At 37.6% G+C, this 19,584-nt stretch overlaps 5 protein-coding genes across 7 annotated transcripts; 4 read left to right on the top strand and 1 right to left on the bottom strand.

Moving 5' to 3' along the window:
• The first annotated feature begins 36 nt into the window (after positions 1–36).
• LOC106742769 (lactoylglutathione lyase) lies at positions 37–2,584 on the top strand. The gene is made up of 4 exons (XM_014616019.1): positions 37–144; positions 1,527–1,822; positions 1,903–1,970; positions 2,106–2,584. The coding sequence occupies exons 2-4, from the start codon at positions 1,527–1,529 to the stop codon at positions 2,291–2,293; spliced, it is 552 nt and encodes a 183-aa protein (XP_014471505.1). The 5' UTR covers positions 37–144; the 3' UTR covers positions 2,294–2,584.
• Positions 2,585–2,908: 324 nt separating this feature from the next.
• Positions 2,909–5,729, top strand: LOC106742787 (tubulin-specific chaperone E). 2 transcript variants are annotated; one of them, XM_014616057.1, is made up of 8 exons: positions 2,909–3,160; positions 3,304–3,516; positions 3,610–3,999; positions 4,172–4,453; positions 4,580–4,709; positions 4,829–5,117; positions 5,228–5,445; positions 5,547–5,729. In XM_014616057.1, exons 2-8 carry the CDS (start codon positions 3,335–3,337, stop codon positions 5,637–5,639), a joined length of 1,584 nt encoding a protein of 527 aa, XP_014471543.1. In that variant the 5' UTR covers positions 2,909–3,160; positions 3,304–3,334; the 3' UTR covers positions 5,640–5,729. The 2 variants fall into 2 exon arrangements, with proteins under 2 accessions (XP_014471543.1, XP_014471544.1); XM_014616058.1 differs by having other exon boundaries at positions 3,333–3,516.
• A 100-nt stretch (positions 5,730–5,829) lies between these two features.
• On the bottom strand, positions 5,830–10,860 carry LOC106742786 (TFIIH basal transcription factor complex helicase XPD subunit). The gene is made up of 13 exons (XM_014616056.1): positions 10,536–10,860; positions 10,359–10,458; positions 10,022–10,276; positions 9,687–9,920; positions 9,398–9,521; positions 9,209–9,305; positions 8,996–9,129; positions 8,379–8,908; positions 7,245–7,420; positions 6,903–7,182; positions 6,470–6,580; positions 6,264–6,362; positions 5,830–6,165 (listed from the first exon to the last, which is right to left on the bottom strand). Exons 1-13 carry the CDS (start codon positions 10,538–10,540, stop codon positions 6,031–6,033), a joined length of 2,280 nt encoding a protein of 759 aa, XP_014471542.1. The 5' UTR covers positions 10,541–10,860; the 3' UTR covers positions 5,830–6,030.
• A 742-nt stretch (positions 10,861–11,602) lies between these two features.
• On the top strand, positions 11,603–15,249 carry LOC106742796 (rRNA 2'-O-methyltransferase fibrillarin). Of its 2 annotated transcripts, none has more exons than XM_014616077.1 (5): positions 11,603–11,729; positions 12,888–13,219; positions 13,316–13,489; positions 14,112–14,357; positions 14,456–15,249. In XM_014616077.1, exons 1-5 carry the CDS (start codon positions 11,726–11,728, stop codon positions 14,630–14,632), a joined length of 933 nt encoding a protein of 310 aa, XP_014471563.1. In that variant the 5' UTR covers positions 11,603–11,725; the 3' UTR covers positions 14,633–15,249. The 2 variants fall into 2 exon arrangements, with proteins under 2 accessions (XP_014471563.1, XP_014471562.1); XM_014616076.1 differs by having other exon boundaries at positions 11,604–11,738.
• A 161-nt stretch (positions 15,250–15,410) lies between these two features.
• On the top strand, positions 15,411–18,082 carry LOC106742698 (BAG family molecular chaperone regulator 3-like). The gene is made up of 3 exons (XM_014615894.1): positions 15,411–15,422; positions 15,958–16,433; positions 17,288–18,082. The coding sequence occupies exons 1-3, from the start codon at positions 15,411–15,413 to the stop codon at positions 17,466–17,468; spliced, it is 669 nt and encodes a 222-aa protein (XP_014471380.1). The 3' UTR covers positions 17,469–18,082.
• The last annotated feature ends 1,502 nt before the right edge of the window (positions 18,083–19,584 follow it).

The raw sequence follows: 19,584 nt of genomic DNA on the forward strand, positions 1-19,584 counted from the left end.
TAGTAGTACTACGACTATAGTATATATATATATGTATATATATATAGCGCTCACATAAATCGTGCTCTGCACATTCGTCCCCCCGACGTTGGTTTCGCATGCGAACGTATCCTGCTCAGTGTTTACTCCGGTACTCAGCGAAAGGTAAGTACAATCGCCGTAGAATAATTTGGATTCTCGCATATACAGCTTTGTCAGGGTGCATGTCGCTAGATGAGAATGAAAGAGACAAAGTACGAGCATTATCTCGCGGCGTGTAGGCCACCTTGACTGCGTTCAGCGGGAAAAGTAGAGCCTGGTAAGCGCTTCGTGCCTGGCCAGGGGCTTTGCAACTCTCGTGAGATTTTTCGCCGTACGAAGCCACCGGCGGTTTGTGCTTCTCCAGCATGTTTTTCCTTCAGGTCGCCATTTTTCCAGCGTATCTTCAATACGCTGGACCGATTAGTAAACATGCTGGGAAAATGTAAACCATTAAGGACCGGTGGTTGTTCCTTCGGATAAGTTATGTGATAATTTACCTAATAAATACAAATATCTTGAGATATTTGTCCATTAGATTGTTTAACCGAAGATGAAGCAACTGGCCCTATGTGTTGTCCAGCAAAAAATCACAATAGTTGCAAAGCTGCTGGCAGCGCAGCTCAATGTGCTTTTTCCACTGAGCGAAGCTATCGCTTGTTCATGATCTAACCTAGATGCTGGGTAATTGGAAAACTGCAGAAATCTATTGTGAAAATATATAATAAGGATTTTTCATGTCATATCGTTACTCAGTAAGCACCAATTAACAGTAACATAACATCAATGTTATAATTTCTCACTCAATGTTACTGTTACATAACATGTTCATCATATTGCATTAACATTGTTTAGTGGGGAATTATATCATTGACATTATCTTATATTACTGTTAATTAGCGTTCATCAACTAACAATAACTACCCTGCTTAAAGTGATGGATAAAAAACGAAAAGGATTACATTAGATTCTTCTAGAATTTTAATGTAAATCAATAATCATCTTATCGATTCACGTTGTCTTACATTAAAATTCCGGTTAAATCTAACATTATCTTATCGTTTTAATCCATCCATCAATTTTAAACATTTTAAGCAGAGTGTCTCTTAGCATTGGATTTCTTAGTTTGTATTACCGTATAGTGGTTATGTAAAGGTTGCTGAAGATACCAGTTGTCCTTGAATAACAATAATAATTTATCTTTAAGCAGAGGCAAACTTGCAAATAATTATTCATATAACTGATTAGTGTTTTAAATAAGGAAGTGTTTGCTGTGTCACATACTGTGTTGCTAATGTAACTTTTTAGTATAAAGATTATATATGTATTGTGATGTAAACATTGAAAAAATCATATAACATAGCTTTCAGTTTTGTCTCATGATATCGTATATCATTTGACTGACAAAATATATGTATTAGCCATTATTTGAAGTTTTCTTATCTTCGGTTAACTGATCATCAGAGGGATAAGATAAAAATAAAAAAGTTGAATCATTTCTATTACAGATGGGTGAGCCTTCAGGATTGACCAATAGTGAGGCCCGTGAGCTTTGCAAAACATCAGATCCTGCGACAAATGGATATATTATGCAGCAGACGATGTATCGCATCAAGGATCCAAGGAAATCTTTACCTTTTTACACTGAAGTACTTGGTATGACTTTACTGCAAAAATTTGACTTCCCGGAAATGAAGTTCTCCCTGTATTTTCTTGGATATGAGAATCCTGAAGACATATCGACCGACAAGAGGAAAAATATTGAATGGGTATTTGGCAGAAGAGGAACTATAGAGCTTACTCAGTAAGTTCAAACATTGTTCCTTCGCAGGAATTACGGACGTACATTTGAACACACAGAAGATAAGTTACATTATATTTTAGCAATTGGGGAACAGAAACAGATCCAGATGCAAAATATCACAATGGAAACTCGGATCCTAGAGGATTTGGTAAGGACAGCTGATTTAGAAGTATTTTCTAAAATAAGAAAGATTAGATCTACTGGATCTCTTTGAAAAAGTTGTAATATTTTTTGGAAAGTTATAAAATTGTATTTAATTGTATATTGTTATCCTAAACTCCAGGTCACATTGGAATAACAGTACCTGACGTCGAGAAAGCTTGCGAGAGGTTCGAGAAGTTTAACGTGGAATTTGTGAAGAAACCAGACGACGGTAAGATGAAGGGGATTGCCTTTATTAAAGATCCCGATGGTTACTGGATCGAAATCGTAAACGGCGCCAATATTGCGAATATAGTGTTAGGACATTAATATGTCTTGCACTAGAGCAATAAGTGTTTAAGTGCAACCAATTGCATTGAACGCGACGTAACTTGACATAATTTTATGTAACAATCAAGAAGATTACTACCAAATTCAGTACACAAACGCAAACCAAAACCGCTGTGTAAGTTAACAATGATGAAACGATATGTATTTATGTATTCTATATTTTCTAGCGATTGTACATTTTCTTATATTACATTGTGTTATATATGTACAGAATATGTAACATCTACATAATTCTCTCAACGAATAAAATCAAAATATTTATTTTTTGCACATCGTCACACTTATTATTATTGCTCTATTTCTCTAACAATGTGTTAAATTTATCGAAGAGTTAAAATTATATATGTATCTTTTTCTTTAATATTCATGTGTGGTAAATTGTATGTTATCTTACCAAATATCCTTTACATAAAGTTGCCTTAGAAAAATTACATGAAAAATTAGAATAGTTCTTTAAAATGCAAAATACAATTTTCTGAATATTATAAATCACATGCATGTATATCGGAATATACACATATGATTTCATATATACATGTCATGTGATTGCACTATAGGCGGTGAATGCATGTGTAAGTGGCGAACAGGAATGTCTTCGACAGCGAAGCTCTCTGACCATAAAACAGAGGGATAGCAAATTGCCGTATATGAAGTTTTATTCTACCGCTGTCATTTGCGAAAAGTTTTACGCAATTTTCGTTTCCACCGCTTCTTCGCTAACACTTACCAACGTTTACGCATTTCAGCGGACACGTTCTTGCGATTTTATTTTCTCGTTTTCGATGTACATCTCTGGATTTGAGGTTATACTGTCAGCCGCAATCTGAAACGAGTGTATCTTCATAGGTGAGCATTTTGCTGAAATTTTCATCGTGACATGTAGATTTTTATTGCAATGTTTGATGACTAATTCTTCGTACCCTCGAGATACGCGTATACGAGTCGTTCTGATTGGAAGAGAGTTGTTTTCTCGTGTCTTTTTGACGCAGGGAGCTATCGTCTCACTTTGATCTCTTAGGTATGGTAGAAGATAAAAAATACCAGATCGCAAGCCGCATCGAGTGTGACGGATACCGGGGTACATTGAAATACGTCGGACCTGTAGGAGATACGAAGGGTCAGTGGCTAGGCATAGATTGGGACGATTCGACTCGTGGCAAGCACAATGGCACATACGAAGGAGTAGAATACTTTCAAGCTAGGTAAAATTTGCAAAATGTACAATAACGATAACGATAGTGACAGCAGTGGTTTGCACTGGGCGCATATGAACTTTATATTGTGATTTTTAACAGACATTCCACGTCAGGCTCCTTCATACGACCAGCTAAAGCTAAGTTTGGGATATCTTGTCCTCAAGCTATCGCAATGCGCTATGGGCTAATCGATGATGAATTAGCAGGCATAGACAGGGAGGAAGTGTCAAGTTTGAGAAAGGAAATCAATGCACCATTCTTAGAATTGGTTGGTTTCTCCAAAGTGAACAAGAAGCAAAGCAAATTTGATCAGTTGAAGATAGTATGGCTGAGGGAACAGTGCGTAAGCAATGCTGGAGAACCAGGGGAACTGAAAGAGTTGTGCCCAAATTTGGAGGAACTGGATATATCTAGAAATTTAATTAACTCGTGGAAAACTATAGCGGATATATGCTTTCAGCTTCATTCTCTCGCTCGTCTTGATGTTAGGTAAGCGATACAAAATTTAGTGCAGTTTTTAAATCTTCCTTTAAATATTAGACAGCAGTAAGTAAATATTAAACAAACTAGAAATCTGCAGAGATTGATAATGAATATATTATACAAAATTTATATTACTCTGAAAAGAGTAAGCCACTTATATGTGTATCCATCTTTACAGTGAGAACCATCTGCCTGTTAAGGAGGATATGGTAGCATTGAAAAACTCATTTCCGACAGTTAAACACTTGACAATAGCTAGAATGAATTACACCTGGCCTGATATCCAACAATGCATGTCTATGTTTCCATCAGTCGAGGAACTATCAATTTCTTTTAATATTGTAACGACCGTAGAAGACATCCCATCGAGTACCGATTTAATGAAAATAGTTACTTTAATACTCGAAGGGAATTTAATATCAAGTTGGGATGAGATACTTAAATTCGGTTCTCTTCCATGGTAAGTTTTATTATGACATAATTAATTGCAATACATTTTTGAAAAGTACATAAAATTGGAATTTTATATGATTTAAAATTTTAATTAAAAATTAAAAGTTTTACATTAAAAGAACTACATTTGCAGCTTAAAATACCTTAATCTCAACTCGAATAAGATAGATAGAATCAGGTTTCCATCTTCAACATCGACAGATAAGATTGCGTTTTTCCCTGCTTTGCAGCAACTGCATATCTCTGAAAATCACATATCGAAGGTGATATGAATGGTCTTATTTTATGAATAAAGCTTGTTGCATGCATACGACACTCATATAGAATGAAAATTTTACGTGTAAAGAAATTATAATTTAATCGTTGTTCGATATAATTTTAGTGGCAGTCAATTAGTGAACTCGATAAGCTGCCAAATCTAGAGGATCTAAAATTCCGGGAAAATCCCATTTTAAAAGATGAAGTTTCCGAGACCGCTAGACAGTTGATAATTGCGAGAATAGCGAGATTAAAGTTTCTTAATGGTACAGAGATACTTTACGATGAAAGGAGAGGTGCTGAGTATGATTACTTAAAATTGTATCTACCGAAATGGCAAGAGACCGAAAGTAACGCAGAAAAGAGGACGCTGTTTTTAAACGAACATCCTCGATATCCGATCTTAGTAAACAGTATGTGCAAACTTCATATCCTTTGCACTCATGAGTTACATTTTCGCGAAATGAGATACTTGTGCGAACTTCAACTTCGTTGGGCCGAAGTAATTATTCTATGTTTTCAGAATATGGAATCGCGGACATTCCCTCGACTAAACCGAAAGTAGAAATGGTTTCGAATGTGATAACGGTAGAATTTCTATGTCCGGACGATCCGCGTCAGCCCAGAGGAATCAAGAGGAAGTTGCTTAAAGATATGGAGGTCCAGAAAATGATCGGGCTGGCTCAAAGACTCTTTAAAACCGGCGGCAAAATACCTGCTCTTTCGTTCGTTCCACGAAATGTAAGTTCATTATCATACCAAACAATGCCTAGAGAATATATCTAATCGTTAACTCTCGGGTGTGTGTGCGTGTATTTGCATTTGTGTGTGTCTCATTACAGTTATCGAACGACGAAATTTCGTTGGACAAACCGCTGCAAGAACTTAGTTACTATTCAATACAGGACGGCGATCAGGTTCTCGTGAGGTGGTGATATTAAATGAATTATTTATAGATACGACTGTATTTTCTACGCTGTTAAAATCTACGATACGAATTTGTTATTAAATCTTTTTTAATTGCATCGAATCCTTGATAAAACCTTGCTGACAGATTGTGGAATTCGACGAGGTGGGAGACTCGCAGGTTGACGTTCGCCGCTCTGTCGGAAGAAAGGAAACAAGTACATCCACTAGGTATATATTTTACATTCCGTAAAAGTACACTTGTTGCGATCGGAAGTACAAATTTATAAATAGATGTTCGCATCTCAACATCGTGACATATTTCCTGCAAATGGCACAGATCACAGATATAATTGATTGATTGGGAAATTAATTAGCCTAAGACGGATCATTTCGGCCTATTGTCGATACATCGGTCTATCAATTTTGTTGCGCTTTCTCTTCGATCCTGGCAGTCTCTTCTTTCTCGAGTTGCTCCCTCGTTAGCAGCGACAATCCAAGCTGATTCTCGCGCGTGAACGGCTGCGCCATTTGTCGTAACCATCTTTTGCTGATCTGAATATTGTAAATAAATGATTATGACTGCACAAAACTCACGAAATTGTCATCACTAATCTCGCACCCACTCTACCAAAGGGAAAACGAAGATATACCTGTATAGCTTCTTCGGTAGATAAGTTGCATAGGCTGTCGGTCAAATGCTCCTGTATCCATTTCGGTAATTTGCTTCGTTTATCTATCCTTGAGAATCTCTACGATGTTAAAGAGAAACGTGTAGAAGAGACGCAAAAATTATTACCGAGAAGATATAAGTGAGTTAAGGGCATAACATTCCGAGGTATGCTCGCGAAGAATTTACCTTATCCGCGAACACCATAATACCGTAATCCGTTTTGCCTCTGATCGCACGTCCTACGCACTGGGCGGCGTGCCTCATGGCGTCGAAAGTTAGGAAATCGTTCTCTCGTATCTGCAAAAATATCGTGGAAGTATAGTTTTAAAATTTCGAGAAAAAAAAAACATTTTTTTCCCCTTTCCCGTGGATTTCTTCTGTTTCTATCCGAACGTAAAAATTCATTTAGAAAGATTCACGTATGTCTAACTAACACTTGCCACATTTACTTTTCATTCGTGAAGAAGACAAGAAGCCAAAAAAATCCGCGGAAAAATGGGGGGGGGGGGGAAAGAAATTTTTTTNTTTTTCCGAAACTTGAAAACTATACGTGGAAACGTGCACATTTCATTCAAGCGTGCATGAGTAACGGATAATTTTAGCGTTAGCCTGTGCTCACTTGAAACTGGTCCCTGAGGTATTCCAAGCGCGCCTTCAAGATTCGCGACTGCGTGTACACGTAAGGTATGCCGAACATCAGCACGGCTCTGCCCAAGTGATGATCGAAGTCGACACCTTCGGATACCTTTCCACGAGCGACCGAAAGCAACACCGCGCCTCTGCCGTTCTCGCAGGCCTTTATGTAATTGATCAGAGCTAAACTGGTTTCCGCCGAGTCCTGTGTCTCGATGAACAGCAGCTTGTGCCTCTGAAGTTGATCCACCACGCCTTGATCATACCTGCGGTATATCAAGTGAGCATACGAATGTTAAAGAGGCTTAAACGCAAACAAAATACGTACCAAGCAGCCACTACAGATTCCATGTACAGGTACGACGTGAAGAAACAGACTAAACCGTCGGGCACCGTCGCGGAGAATTCGACCAACAGCTGACCGTAATTTCTTATGACGGCCACGTCCTCTCGTGTTTCGTATTTCGACGAAATAGCTACCTGATCGTTGCCTTTGGCCACGATCTGACGTTGGAAATGCAAAGACATGTAACGCATTAATGAATAGAGCAAATCATGTTAGTATCACGTTATATTGGGTGTTCTAAATTAACAGCGACAAATTTCGTGAAGGCGTAAAACGGATCGAGATGAACAAAAAAAGTCCTCTATCATTTTGCAAACAAGACGCGAAATTTCGATTCATTAATTATTAAAAATAGCTATATATAGTGGCTTCTTTAATTAATAACTCAAAAATTTGCGTATTATCCCTGATGAAAATATTTTACTGAAAATATAATGAAATTATGTTTGAAAATATTTCTCAATTGACTCTATTGTGTCATGATTTCATCAATATTTCAGTAAGAAATTACTTTAATCGGGATTTCAGTAATTTTTCTTTAAAAAATTGCGTAGTTTAGTTGCGGTGAAAACGCAACTAAATTTGAGTTTAGTTATACCCATATCAGACTACGAATTAGTCTGATTATAAACTCAAATTTAGCGAATCTTGCTCTGATTGGATCCGAATTTTAATTCAATCTTAATCTTAATCCGTAGTCTAATACGGGCTTTAAGCTTGCTCTGATTGGTCAAATGTCAATCCAATCTCAATCCATAATGTGTCTTAAGAAATTGTCTAATTACAGTCGAATGTTAGTAGAATAATCGGCTATGATAAGAATCGACTATACTTTAACTTTTCTTATATTTTACAGTATTACATTGTATTTCATAAAAAAAATTTTAATTCTTCAGTTTTATATATGTTCAGTAATTTTTCAAAAAACTTTCATTTCACTTTTCATCCATTTCTTAACACATGGTCATTTTCAATAATTAATAATTCGAAATTTTGTTGTTCGCAAAATGGTAGAGGACTTTTTTATTCACCTCAATCCGTTCTACGCCCTCATAAAGTTTGTGATTTGGGACATCCTGTATATCCGAGATGCATTTTCCTTGTTTTTAAACTTACCATGGGCAGAAGACACGGTCTGGCTAATGTCATAGTGAACGATGACATTATGACCGGGTGGAAATTGAGAATCTTGGGATACATGTCCAACGGGGAGAGCGTCCCGGAGGTAATTATCACAGATTGGAACCTGTCGAATATGGGCTTGATGGCGATCGAAGAATCCAAACAGCTGAAGTGCAAGATGGGATTCAGGACTGTAGGCGTTTTATCGTCGAACGGTTCCACGATGATCGTGAACCCCTGTGTATACGTGGAGACCAAAGTCGCAAGATGCGTCACTAGGATTATCGGCGAGAAATCCGTCATGTCTGTTATCTCCATGGTACGCAAGAGGGACGCCAATCGCTGAGCGCAAAATCGCAACGGTTTCCGCTCGATGGAGACCTTCGCTTGGATGTCCCTCAAGAACGTCGCGGGCGACTCTTGCACGACGTGCTGGACGCGCAGACGAGTCTTTAGGTACTCGACGAATCGTTTCAGGAAGCTGACAAAATGCTCGGCATTTCGTATGTTGCCCGGCACGACCTCTGCGGAGAGAAATCTTGGAAAATAGATCTGCGGCTTCTCATGAGCGAGAAGAAAGTACTTTTGATCTAAATTGGACGTTCGTTAACCTTCGAATATTTCGTTCGGTAATACGGGATTAGCCAGGATAACGTCGGTCTCTCTCGCAAGCTGAGCATCCTTCAAACCCGCAACTAGCCTCTCGTACTCATCTTTCAACTTATTCACGTCACAGTCTCTCATACTAAATCGGAGTATACGTATTTGACGATACCGTAACTATGAATTAAATGCTAATACGTGTAGAAAAAAATGCTTCTTACTCGGCCACGGTTTTCTCCAAGAGCTGTATATTATTCGTACTTCTCTCCATCAGCTTCCTATTTATCTTCACGCTCATGGAATCGATGCAGACGTTATCTGAAATTTATGATACATTTCCCTCAAATGCACTGCAAATTGTCGGGTGTGCCGACACCAACGTAATTTTAGTTCTTAGTTTTTTTTTCTACCGATGTTGTGAGCCTCGTCGAAGACAACTACCGAACATTTGCTCAGTTCTTTGGAAACGGTCTCCGCGATTTTCGGATCCAGTAAGTAATGATAACTGTATACCACAATTTGTGCATGTAAGATCTGAAAAGAGAGATGGAGTGTCAAACATTGTCAATTTTATCTTACCTGTTCAGATCGTATCATATTACGCTTTAATCGCCCGAAAACATGAATAAGTAAATGAAACCAAATAAATTGGAATTATTCACAAATTTAAATTAAAATAAATTATTCACAGCGCCTTACTGTAAATCTTGCGAGGAAATACGGACACCATCCGCGATCTCTCCCATAATCCTTTAAATCATCCAGAGAATAAATACCAGGAGGCATAATCTGTTCTCTACCCTCCATGTCAAATCCTTCGTAAAAGTTACAAATTGGAGTGGATTCGTCATGATTGTGTCTCTCTCGTACATATGACGCGGTAAGAGAGTGACAGCGACCATCCACAATTTTACCTTCTCGTTCTTTACTGACCTATATGTAGAAATATAAAGCATGTAATATGCACGGTCAATTTGGTATTTAGTATGGATTAATTTTGGTGAAAAAAGGTATAAACAAAACACTTTGATTACCTCAGGATGTATACACATATTTTTACGTGAGCTGAGAACTAAGCCGACAATTTTTGGCTTGCTCTTAGTTTCTATCTCATAATAATCTATGAGCTTCTTTAATTCCTCTATAACTTTTTCTATCTCTGGTACTGTTCGAGAACAATAAATCAACTTTGTCACATTCAAGGGATACTCCAACATATAGGCCACAATGAGTGATAGGAGAGTAATTGTTTTGCCAGTACCTGAAGGCATCTCCAGCACACAATGCCCCTAAAGAATATAATTTATTAATTTAAACTTTCAATATTTGGGATTATTATAATATTATACAGCAAAGAAGAGAGATTAGTACCTTGGCATCCAAGCCACGCTTGAGTTCAAGCATGTAAGCATATTGCTCCGGATAAATATAATCGTATGGAAAATATACAATCAATCCGTCAACGCTTATCCTGCAGCAAAAATGTATATTTACAAATGATTATAGAAAAATAGAACATTTTCAAGTTAATAAAGTGTGCGTACTTACTTCATATTATCATTTGTATTGTATTATACGTAGTAATTATATACAGTAATCATACACATAATATAAAATGTTATATTTATTTATAAAGAATATATAATTTAAAGGTGAAAACGCTTTAGCTCCGACAAGAGCCAAGGCCAAGAGCAAACTAGATTTCTGTTTCTGTTTCTCAATTATGACCGGGACAACTTTAAGGCTTGTCTCCATCACAATCAGCTAGAAACTGGAGGTCTGTATTTTTTCGAAACACTTTCTGCACTAGTCCGGACGTTACACTAGAAACGCCCTGGCGTGGATGGGCAGCGGGATCCTTGGGAAAGTGAACTTCTAGTGTAACGTCCGGACTTATTTTGAAACATTAATAATATATTAGTATAGAGCGGAGGCCGACTTGTCTGATTTCAGATATTACTAGGTTAGGTATTCACCAGGTATAGATATTTTATCCCTATGTTACTTAGATGTAAGTACGTACGCATATGTATATTCGCGCACGTTAAATATTATAATTAAAATTATAACGCCGAAGAAACGACGTGTCGTTAGAGAGTCTTAAAATCGATGGATCAACTATAGACAAGAGAAACCGTAATCTCTCAATGCGATAAGTCATCCCGTTGCTAACATAAACAGGAGCATGAAACCTGAATCCAAACATCACTCAGGACCGACGCGGCGATATCGACGCGGTGACATCATGCCGATGAAATGAATTTCTTCCATCTCCATGACTCCATTAGCCAACCAGAAAACGACTCTCAGCTAATTACAGTCGAATGTTAGTAGAATAATTGACTATGATTTGTTAATTTCTTAAGACTTTGAACTTAAATTCTCATTTTGGCCTTCGCTTTAAACAGTCTTAAGTTCATCTTCAGATACTGTACGACTCATTTTATTAGCTACGAAGCATCTAAAGATGAACTCAAGATCTGACTATGAATATCGGCCTTAAACCATAATGATGAAACGGGCAACAGTAATTCAGCGTTCTGCCGTATGCAGTGTTATATCTGTACATCCCGAAAGGAAGTATCCTTTCTTCCTCACGTATCTTCACATTGCCGTTTATTTTTTAGTTCGTTCATTTTCTGGTTGAAATTTCTGATTTGGGTGTGGGGCACGTGGACGCTATACGGAGAAGTTGAGAGTAGTTTTGCCGGGAATAGCCGAACGGTCTACAATTCTTCATGGGTAAGCCAGGTAATATAAACATGCACGGTGCATATTTATTTGTCACTTTGCGATTGTCGAATGATGATTATTGTCAATGTGGCTTCCGGCTAACCTCAGAGCGAAGTAATGTATTTTAAAAACTAATACATCGCTCGATCGATCCTAAGTAGTATTTTGTTATGTATTATTTAGACATGTTGTTGTTTCTAGAATCGTTCATAGTACTTGTAAATGTATCTTTATGTCATTCCAAAAATACTTGATCGCACAGCGTGATCATAATCAAACCTAACCCAACTTTACTTAACAATTTCACCACATGAAACGTGCGTACACGCGTGCGGTATGTATCTATCTGTGTATGTGTGTAAATGATGAACTTTATGATTTGTGCAATACAAAATTATAATAACAAGAATCTAAAAAAGCTCTATTCAGAGGGTATTTAATTATAAATTACTATATTGTGCGTGTATTAAATGTACAGGATGTCAGGTCACAAACCGTGCCATCAGTCGTATACTTGTAGTTCAGGTCAATATAAACAAAAAGTCTTGTATAATTTTGTAAACAGCCATGCAAAATTTTGAGTTATTAATTATTGAAAATGGCTGTTAGAAAGGCTTTTTTAATTATTAACTCAAAAATTTGCATGTTACTTGCAAAATAGTAAAGGACTTTTTTGTTCAGAACAGCCTTATCTACAAGTATACGACAGCTGTTGTGCCTAGTAACAAATTCAAGGTTCAATATACTGATATCTATCACTGAGTATAACAGCTGTCATATACTTGTATAAATTAGGCCATTTTGAATAAAAAAGTCCTTTACCTTTAAATGACATTTTATTATAATCACACAAATTTTTGAGATATTAAAAAAACTCCTGTATATGGCTATTTTTAATGAATAATAATTCAAAATTTTGCATGGTTTGCAAAATAATAGAGGACTATTTTGTCTACATTTACTTAAACTACAAGTATACAATAGATAAAACACTCAGCGATAGACATCCTGTAAATTAGCAATGTTGTATTATCCGATCTCTTTTTTTATGATTGTTTCATGTATCTCTTTATTACCACAAATAATTAGCACAATGAATTCTAATCATTTTACTATATATGTCAAAAAACATTAAATATTAATATTTTACTTCAATATAAATTGCAGGATTTGTGCCACCTTTTAGAGGACGAGGGAGAGTAGGAAGAGGAGACCGTGGAGGCGGTAGAGGTGGTTTCGCCGGCAGAGGTGGAGGCCGTGGGGGCGGCAGAGGCGGTGGAAGAGGTGCTCCGCGTGGGGGACGAGGTGGCGGTGGCGGCGGCGGTGGTCGTGGTGCATTTAAAGGAGGGCGCGGAAGTCTCAAGGGAGGAAAGACTGTGTTAATAGAACCGCATCGTCACCAGGGTGTTTTCATAGCCAGAGGGAAAGAGGACGTGTTAGTGACGCTGAATTATGCACCCGGATCAGATGTTTACGGCGAGAAGAGAATCACCATCGAGGTAATTATAAGATCACGCTAATCTCAACTGCATATTTATGTTTGAATGTATTCAAGTTTGAATTAATATTCTTGAAATGCTGGCAAATTACAACAGGATACGAAGGGTGAGAAGATTGAGTATAGAGTGTGGAACCCGTTCAGATCAAAATTGGCTGCTGCTATTCTCGGCGGTATCGATAAGATCCATATGGATCCAGGAAGCAAAGTACTGTATCTAGGCGCTGCCTCTGGAACTTCCGTGTCCCACGTTGCTGACATAGTCGGTTCGGTGAGTATCGCTTTTGCAAAGACTCACCCGTCTCTTTCTGGAGAATAAGATATCACTCATGCACACATTAGAGCCAGGTTAGCGCATAATTACCAGCTTGGTGTCGAAGTGGTGCTAGAACGATCACATGCTCGTTTCCTCATCAAGTAAGACTTGAGTTTTACTTTGGCAAGGAAACGTGCGTACAAACATATATGGATGTACAGGATGTTTCATTTAAGTAGTACAGTCGATTATCTTGAGAAATAAAACATTTTCGGGAAAAAATGTTTTATATAAAGGTTGTAGTAGCATATTACGTAGCAATGTTAGTGTGACTTTGGATAGCATTGTTAAGGTCAGATCAACTACAAGAATATGCAATCAAAAATAGGGATTTCCGTTCAAAAAAATGTTTAAGTAATTTTTATGTGACTTTAATAATACTGTCCAAAGTCACATTAACATCGCTATAATAATGCGCCACTTAAACAACTTTTACACGGAACATTTTTCCCGAAAATGTTTTATTTTCAAGATAATTGACTGTATCACTTAAAATGGAACACTCTATATATTTCGTATCAGCGACAGAATCTGTTTGATTCTACAACGCGTGATTCCTTCGTTTTTATGTCCGCAGGAGGGGATGGTCTACGCAGTGGAGTTTTCTCACAGATCAGGCAGAGATCTGATAAACGTCGCCAAAAAGAGGACCAATATCATTCCTATCGTCGAGGACGCGCGACATCCTCAAAAATACAGAATGCTCGTAGGGATGGTGGACACTATATTTTCAGATGTGGCGCAACCGGATCAGGCTAGAATAGTCGCGCTCAACGCACAGTACTTCCTCAAGAGTGGCGGGCACTTTGTTATTTCCATCAAGGTGAGCGTTGACCGCGATTGATCTGTGCATCATCGCAGCGTCTTGTGAAACACATATGAGAATGGAGATCTTGCATTGATCATGTTCGTGAATTCCAGGCGAGTTGCATAGACTCGACCGCACCACCCGAGGCAGTGTTCACACAGGAAGTGCAAAAGCTTGCTGCCGACAAACTGAAGCCGCAGGAGCAGATCACGCTCGAACCGTACGAGAGGGATCACGCTGTCGTGATCGGCGTTTACAGGCCGACACCGGGTGATAAGAAGGCTACCTAGGATAATGTATATTTATAGTTAAGTGTACATGTGTAATTTCACATAAATTCTACTTTTACATGTGTAATTTCACATAAATTCTACTTTTATTGAACATCGATCATATACGTTGATCGGTGTATAAAATTTCGAAAATACAAAGGGGAATAGACGCTAATCATACTTGATAAACATATTTGTTCGCATTCAAATCTCTCAGTTGTTGCCAACCCGAAATACGCTTTGTTCGCTTCTGTAAACCGGAAATAGGATCGTAGGAACGTTCTATTCTGGTATTAAAAGCCCGAAACAGTTTGTAATATAATGTCAATGTGAAAACGCGCGCATATGTACATGTATTGTGGAATCGGATATTTTGTAACATGAGAGCACAATTAATTCCACTGATACTGTACCTACCTGCCCGTATTTGAAAAACTCGCACATTAACGAAGATAATCGCAAGTATGATAAGGTGTTGTTTGATTTATATTTTCATACAAATATATGGGGAAAAAGAATTGGGAGGACATGCGTTATACGCGTTGAACGGCGTATAACGCATATCCTGATATTGATCATCTTGATATCCATGAGCATAACGATGAGAATTTTAATAAATACTGGCATTAAGGCTACAGGATAGTCACTGCAACTTTCCTTGTTTGATGACGTCGGAAACGAGAAAACGAAAAAATTCTTGTGTTTTACATTCAAATACAAAGATACGCAAAATGACATTTTTTGACAAATAATGTTCTTTTCGTCTCGTTCGCTCTGGAATTTACAACGATGTAAAATGATCGAAATTGTAGCAACGAATACATCGTATTTTTTCATAAACTGCAAATTTCATAAAAAACATTGAGCGTTTTACATAATACATAAAATCGTTATTTAATCCTTACTAGATTTTTCGTCGATATCACGCGCGCGAGATGCGAGTCCGTTTGTTACTTTGAGATTCTTGAACCTTTCAAATACACCGATAGTCTGCAAAATTCATGTCAGTTCGCACCTTCCTCCCGCTGTCATTAAATTGTCTAGATTGTACCGCTCTACGAATCACGTTTAAATTGACATGTTAAATTGACAAGTCCGCCGACAAATTTCCAGACCGATCTCGACAAGAAACGCAAAGATCTTCCGACAATATCTTTCGTTTTATCTCCGGAACGGTCATTGCGCGAGATTTCAAGGATATGAAATTTGATACGTCAAGTGTCCGAGAGACGCGTAATACCTAATAAATCTAGAAAAACGAGGTTCTCGATATCGTCGATAATTGAAATCGGACAATGCCGCGCACATCTTCGAACAGCAAGACCGGTAAGCTGGATTATTAGAGATATTCTTTCTGTCTCTTCACCGAGCATGTCTTTCATATTTGTTTCGTAGGTCTTGTTATCTGCGAACGTCGTCCATTATCGAGCAAAATCTTGAATCATAAATCGGTGACCACGATCGCTCGTAAGATCAATTCGTCGAGAGTGCACGATCGTAGTCGCCTTGGGGGTGGTGCAGACGTTTCTGAGGAACCTGGACCTGCACCTGAACTCGCATCTGGACCTGAGCCTAAACCTGAAACAAAACCTGAAGATGTTTCGCCGAAACTTGACATCGAAGTATCAAGTCCACCATCCCCATCACCGCCACCGACACCACCACCATCACCACCATCACCACCCTCGAATTCACTGTCCATACCTATAGAAGACACCGCGGAAACAAAAGTTGAAGCCCAAAATTCTGAAAACAAGCGGCCTCTCACTGCGAGTGGTCCCTGCTGCATCTGCATCTTACAGAAACCGGGATTAGTCGGGTAAACGACCAAGATATTTCACAAGATGCTCTATCGTCTCGAGCGAAATTCTGATTAAATTTCCGCATTTAAGGCGATATTCTCATTTGAAATGTTTTGCTTAATAGGTGATTGTTAGGAATTTCTTTTGGAAAAACTTAAGGCATATAATTTTGAAATTTTGCACAAATATTTATTTAAGCTTTAACTATACTATATAGTAATTTACACACATTATTATATTTAATATTATATTAATAAAGTTATAAGTAATTTTGTTAACGTTGAGCTGTTGATTAACGTTGATTGGACGTTGTAGGCTTTTGGAACAAAAACGGTAAAAAAATTGTACTGTAAACTTGCGACCATCGTCCCATTCGCGACGAAAAGTCAATATCTTTGATATTTCAATTTTTTTTAAGACTCAAAGCTGACAAGAACGGGCTAAAAATCGATTTTTCTCTTTTAAATCGTGCTATTTTGTCAAAAGTAAATTTTTATCCCCTATCGGAGTAGAAACGATAGCCACAAGTTTATAGTTTAATAATTTTCTCACCGTTTTAGTTTCAGAAGTCTACAACATCTAGAGTCGTGTTCTAGAACCATGCAAACAAAACTTTCGTTCAGCGCTATACAAGATTATTTATAATTTTATTAATATTGAATATAATAATGTAGGAATTATATAGTTAAAATATAGATCAATATTCGTACAAAACTTCAGAATTGTGTAACTTGTAGTTTTTTCCAAACAAATTTCTAAAGATTACTTACAAAACAAAGTTTCAAACCAGAATACCCTCTTAAAAAATAATAAATAATCCGGTTAATCTTAAATATAACGTTGTTATCATCCGTGTAATTTGCCTTGGTAGGGACAGGAAGGTAGATGAAATAATCGAATACGTGCATCAGAACCTCGAGGAGGCCGTCAAAGCTCTAGCAACTTTGGGCGAGAACTTCGAACACGATTTAAAGGTTGAGCCCCACATTCAAGTAGAATGTCGTAAAAGTGTTTCGACGTCTCGAGGGCGAAAGAGGCGAGGGTACAATTGATCACCCGATACAATTGATATTTTTGTATTTTACGACGAACTCGTTGAAAACACGTATACATCAGTTTCGGCAAATCGAATAGCAAATCTCCTTTCTCACCTGCAAAACTGAATCAGAAGGGAGCTCAGTTCATTTTCTCCATTTTATTTCTTTCCCATACAAGCTGGTGTTCGTCGACATCCTCGGCCGAATCCAACAATGGAGCGGTATCGTGCAGAACAAAATCGGCTCCTGTAAAAACGAGGTGAACAAGTTGAGCAAGGAATTATTGGCTCGAGCGTGCGAAGTGGCAGATCTCAAGGCTCAAATAGCAGATTATCAGAATGTAAGAGATGCCTTGTGCCTAAGGCTGTGTTGATAAATCAAAGAGTAGATTACAAGCTGTTACCGATTTTTACAATCACGATAGAGACGATCGCCGAGAACAAGTAATCAATCGAGAAGAATTGATAAACGGCGAATGAACGATCAATTGGAGATACCTGAGCAACGTGACCCTGCAACACCACTCAAGGAAGGTGAGAATGATAAGGTATATGACGATACCGTAGAACTAGATGAAGAAGAAAATACAGAAGAGAAAAAAACAATGGAGTGGAGGGAGGATGAAGAGGAGGACCGAGAAGAATCTCCCGAGAAGAGAAATGGAGAGGAAGAGAGGGAGAGGAGAAGAAATGAGGAGGAACAGGAGAGAAGAGGCGAAAAGAAAGAAACGGAGGAAAAAAGACCCGTGGACGAGAGGAAGAGGATTGAAGACGTTCCCACGACTGTGTCGGTGCAAACTCAGGAGAAAGACAGGATTAAACACGAGTCCGAGGTAGCTCTGCCCGAGAGATTACCGAGATCGCGAGCTTGTGTGTTTATAAACATCGCCATGTGTTTACTGATAACGTTCCTTCTTCTGCTCGACAGCTCGAAAGCGAGATCGCACGGCTTCGAAAAGAGAACGACAGGATCGTGAAAGAACGAGCGGAATACGAGAACGCGATTCAGCGGGCGCTACTGCGAGGAGTGTCGTCTTTGAACGTCGAGGCCTTGAGAGTCCTTCGTTGCCCTCCGATACCCTGTTGTAGTCCTTGCGTCCCGTGTCCAGCAACTATGGTCGTTCCACCGTAAGATTTTGTCTCACGCCACTTGAACAAACATCAAACTTGACTTTTGTAATTCGATACTTACAAATATATTGTAATCAGTGGTGGGTTTATATAAAAATTAGAGAGAGGTGTTAGAGTATTAAGGCTCTTGTCGAAAGACAGCCCTATTTCAGAAACATTTTTCATTTATTCATTTAAGTAATTAAGAGGTTCCTGAAATAATGTTAACATCAGGCTCCGAAAAGTCATCATCCGTCACTGATATTAATATTAGTATCACGATGTCAATAATGATAATGATAGAAGTAACACAAATTAATCTTATTAATTACATATAACGTGATACGCGTGTTATTATTGGCATATATTGTAACATATGTATAGGTGAATTATAACACATGAAACACGTATTTATCGTTTCAACCAGGTATGAAAGCAACTCATATTTCTCATTTTTCCTCATTTATTTCGAAACATCTCTTTTCTTAAATTTTAAGAAAAAAACTCACTTTTTTATTCGACTCGAACTCTTTAAAAAGAACTCGGTCACAAGAAATTATGTTCAGTAACTAGTTTCTTTAAAGATAAAAGAAAAGATCTAATGAAAACAGAAAGTAACAACAATTTCGACGACCCAATGTTTATAAAGTGAAGAATTATTTTATTTTTAAATTGTTTTTAATCAGATTTATCAGAAACAGATAATGACCGTCATCAATACACCTGATTGTATTTTTTTCAAATTATGTAGTGTAATTAATTGTCCACATTTGTCCATCCATTATTTTTATTTATCCCTTAGGTCAAAATAAGTCATTTATAAACGAAACAAAAAAAAACAGATAATGGCCGTCAAGAACACACCTGGATTATATTTTCTTTAAATTGGATATTATTTAATATTATTCTTAAGAAGTTGACTTAATTAGTCTACTTTCAATAGAAAAATCCGTAATTTAAATGTTTTTTTATTTTGTTTTCTAAATTTGTTTTTGTTTGACAAAAAGATTTAGAATATCTCT

Source organism: Dinoponera quadriceps, unplaced genomic scaffold, assembly GCF_001313825.1.
Source record: "Dinoponera quadriceps isolate SergipeBrazil2010 unplaced genomic scaffold, ASM131382v1 scaffold589, whole genome shotgun sequence".
Classification (NCBI taxonomy): Eukaryota; Metazoa; Arthropoda; class Insecta; order Hymenoptera; family Formicidae; genus Dinoponera; species Dinoponera quadriceps.

Coding starts and splice junctions, on each gene's coding strand:
- LOC106742769 (XM_014616019.1), top strand. CDS start 1,527: ATGGGTGAGCCTTCAGGATTGACCAATAGTGAGGCCCGTGAGCTTTGC. Junction 1,823..1,902: donor GGAACTATAGAGCTTACTCA/GTAAGTTCAAAC, acceptor ATTATATTTTAG/CAATTGGGGAACAGAAACAG. Junction 1,971..2,105: donor CTCGGATCCTAGAGGATTTG/GTAAGGACAGCT, acceptor CCTAAACTCCAG/GTCACATTGGAATAACAGTA.
- LOC106742786 (XM_014616056.1), bottom strand. Junction 8,909..8,995: donor ACCGAACGAAATATTCGAAG/GTTAACGAACGT, acceptor TTCTCTCCGCAG/AGGTCGTGCCGGGCAACATA. Junction 6,363..6,469: donor TTATGGTGTTCGCGGATAAG/GTAAATTCTTCG, acceptor TTAACATCGTAG/AGATTCTCAAGGATAGATAA.
- LOC106742796 (XM_014616076.1), top strand. Junction 13,220..13,315: donor AGAAGAGAATCACCATCGAG/GTAATTATAAGA, acceptor AAATTACAACAG/GATACGAAGGGTGAGAAGAT. Junction 14,358..14,455: donor ACTTTGTTATTTCCATCAAG/GTGAGCGTTGAC, acceptor CGTGAATTCCAG/GCGAGTTGCATAGACTCGAC.
- LOC106742698 (XM_014615894.1), top strand. Junction 16,434..17,287: donor CAGAAACCGGGATTAGTCGG/GTAAACGACCAA, acceptor TTGCCTTGGTAG/GGACAGGAAGGTAGATGAAA.
- LOC106742787 (XM_014616057.1), top strand. CDS start 3,335: ATGGTAGAAGATAAAAAATACCAGATCGCAAGCCGCATCGAGTGTGAC. Junction 4,454..4,579: donor AAATTCGGTTCTCTTCCATG/GTAAGTTTTATT, acceptor CTACATTTGCAG/CTTAAAATACCTTAATCTCA. Junction 4,710..4,828: donor CTGAAAATCACATATCGAAG/GTGATATGAATG, acceptor ATATAATTTTAG/TGGCAGTCAATTAGTGAACT.